This window comes from Cebus imitator, unplaced genomic scaffold (genome assembly GCF_001604975.1).
Source record: "Cebus imitator isolate Cc_AM_T3 unplaced genomic scaffold, Cebus_imitator-1.0 Scaffold93, whole genome shotgun sequence".
NCBI lineage: Eukaryota > Metazoa > Chordata > Mammalia > Primates > Cebidae > Cebus > Cebus imitator.
The window spans coordinates 3,202,619-3,205,238 of NW_016107408.1; the positions used below are offsets into that span (position 1 = coordinate 3,202,619).

At 50.0% G+C, this 2,620-nt stretch overlaps 1 protein-coding gene across 4 annotated transcripts in view; it reads right to left on the reverse strand.

The window, feature by feature from the left end:
* The window catches only part of SLC39A11 (solute carrier family 39 member 11), a 462,191-nt gene that overhangs the window by 394,717 nt on the left and 64,854 nt on the right, over positions 1–2,620 (reverse strand). For all 4 annotated transcript variants that reach the window (XM_017535605.2, XM_017535603.2, XM_017535604.2 and 1 more), the window contains one exon: positions 1,959–2,117. In XM_017535605.2, coding sequence (XP_017391094.1) covers positions 1,959–2,117 — 159 coding nt within the window. The remainder of the gene's footprint in view (positions 1–1,958; positions 2,118–2,620) is intronic.

Sequence of the window (2,620 nt, forward strand, 5' to 3'; positions counted from 1 at the left end):
TTTTGAGACAGGGTCTTGCTCTGTCGCCTAAGCTGGAATGCAGTGGCACCATCTCGGCTTACTGCAACCTCCACCTCCCAGGTTCAAGCAATTCTCGTGCCTCAGCCTCCTGAGTAGCTGGAATTACAGGCTTGTGCCACCACGCCCAGCTAATTTCGGTATTTTTAGTAGAGATGGGGTTTCACTGTATTGCCCGGGCTGGTCTCGAACTCCTGGCCTCAAGTGATCTGCCCCCTTGGACTCCCAGTGTGCTGGGATTACAGGCGTGAGCCATCATGCCCAGCCATGCCACTCAATCTTGAAACAACAAAAAACGACACGCAGTCTTTAAGACAGTGGTCCCAACCTTTTCAGCACCAGCGACTGGTCTTGTGGAAGACAACTTTTCCACGGATGGGGATAGGAGTAGGGAGATTTTGGGATGAAACTGTTCCACCTCAGATCATCAAGCATTAGATTCTCTTAAAGGGCACACGTCCTGGATCCATCACATGCGACACACAGGAGCAGGGTTTGCACTCCTATGAGATCAGACAGGAGGCGGGGCTCAGAAGATAAAGCTCACTTGCCAGCTGCTTGCTCACCTCCTGTTACGCGGCCCAGTTCCTAACAAGCTATAGACCAGTACCAGTCCTCAGCCTGGGGGCTGAGGACCTCTGCTTTAAGACAATATCACAGCTGTCCAACATCATATTCTGCTGTCTGATCCCAAGAAAGGTTCTTCAATAACACAAGGAATTTGTTTTTCATTAGCCCAGGGCCCAGAGGCATAGTTCCTGGGAATCGTTTTAGCTGCAGAGCTGCCCATCATTCCTTCTCTTTCTCCAGTTGGTAACTTAAGGGAAAAAAGAAAGCAGGAAGGCAGGGAAGAGGACTTCAGCCTGCCCACCTCCCGGGGTACACGTCCACTGACTCCAGTGAATCTGACTGAATCCTGTCTCACCGTGATCCAACAGGAGAAACAGACTTCGCCCCATTTCTCTCCACAGATTTCTCCCTGCACCCCTTCCTGTTCTAGGAGGGCAGGGCATTCAAGCACCAGTTCAGGGTGCTTCTGCCATCTCTAGAACCTGTCTGGCTCAGTGTCTGGTAAGGTGTCTCAGGCTGTGACGATCACGAACCCCTTTCCTCTACTGAGAACGGTGCATGCCGATGACGGCTTTAGCCGACGGCTTGCGGTTCCCACGGCAGGACCTGGCCCCTGATCTCTCGGCTCGGCCATCACAGCCACACTCCAAGGTGCAGTTCACATGGTGCTTCTCTGTAAGCAAACACATGCTGATTCCCAAACCCAACTCTCCAGCCCTATGTCGGCAAAAAAGCCTGAAATCTCTGGCTTATCCCCAATTCCAGTGCATTTTTACATTTTCTAAATTTTACTGTACAGTCCCTTGGGGGTGTTATCCTCAAATTAAGGGATGGAAAGCCAGGGGTCAGGGATACACAATCCGTAAATGACAGGTGTGAGCTCCAGCCCAGACACCTGCTGCACAGAGCCCCACCAACCCTCCTGTCAGCCCCTCATGATGTGACATGTTGTCAAAGGTCTAATGCTACAAGTTGAGGGAGGGTGGGATGTGTCATCTCCCTGAAGATGTCCTCCTCTCAATAAGAGCCAGCATCATACTGATGACGCTAAGTCCCACCCACCAGCCAGTTCTCGGCCTTCTCATATATACAGTGCCACTCAGCACATCAGCCATACTCTATTTTTAATGAAATGTGACATTCAAAATCTGAACTTACTAAAATGTAAATAAGGGGGTAATTAGCAAGACATTATTTTCCTTAAGACAGAAATCACCATTCAGTGCCTCTAATGCCTCTTACTCTGTTTAAACACCACCTGGCTACTTAACAGAGACATTAACAGGTACATCAGGTTTGATCAGAAATAAATCCATTGCACAGAGCCGGGCGTGTGTTAATACGACAGCCAAAAGCAGAGCGGTACTCACCAGGTAAGGCATCAGGAGGTCAGCCAAGTAGACAAAAGCTGCTCCAAGGGTGAAGCCAACAGCCACGGGGAAGAAGGCAAAGGCACCGAAGCCTCCAGAAGACGTGGCCATCTCAACTGCTGGGGCCAGAAGAGACCAGTAGGAAGCTGCCAGCATGACCTACAAAAACCACAGTGAGCGATAAACATTAGAGCGATGGCCGGAGGCCTTCCCGATGGGACCTCAGTGCTCTCTGTGGCCCAGACTGACCCCTGCAATTTCACGAGTGAGGTCTTTCGTCCCAGGTTGGGAGGTACTATCATAAACCAAAAAGCCATCCCCAGAATTCCTGGAGCTTACTATGGCAAGAACCCAATTTTGGGTAGGACAGGGTTGACCTTGGGAGGATGCAGTCCAGTTTGCCATCATCTAGTCTGTCACTCAGTGGTTCTCAACCAGCAATGCTTCTGACCTCCACAGGACATTTGGCAATGTCTAGAGTCATTTTTAGCTGTCGCACTGGGAGGAGGGTAGAGGGAGGTTGCTACGGGCATCTAGTGAGGGAGGCCAAAAACGCTGCTAAACATCCTGCAATGCACGGCACACCCCTGACAACAAAGAATTCTCTGGCCCCAAATGTCAGTGGTGATCTTATTGAAAATTTCTTTTTTTTTTTTTTTTTT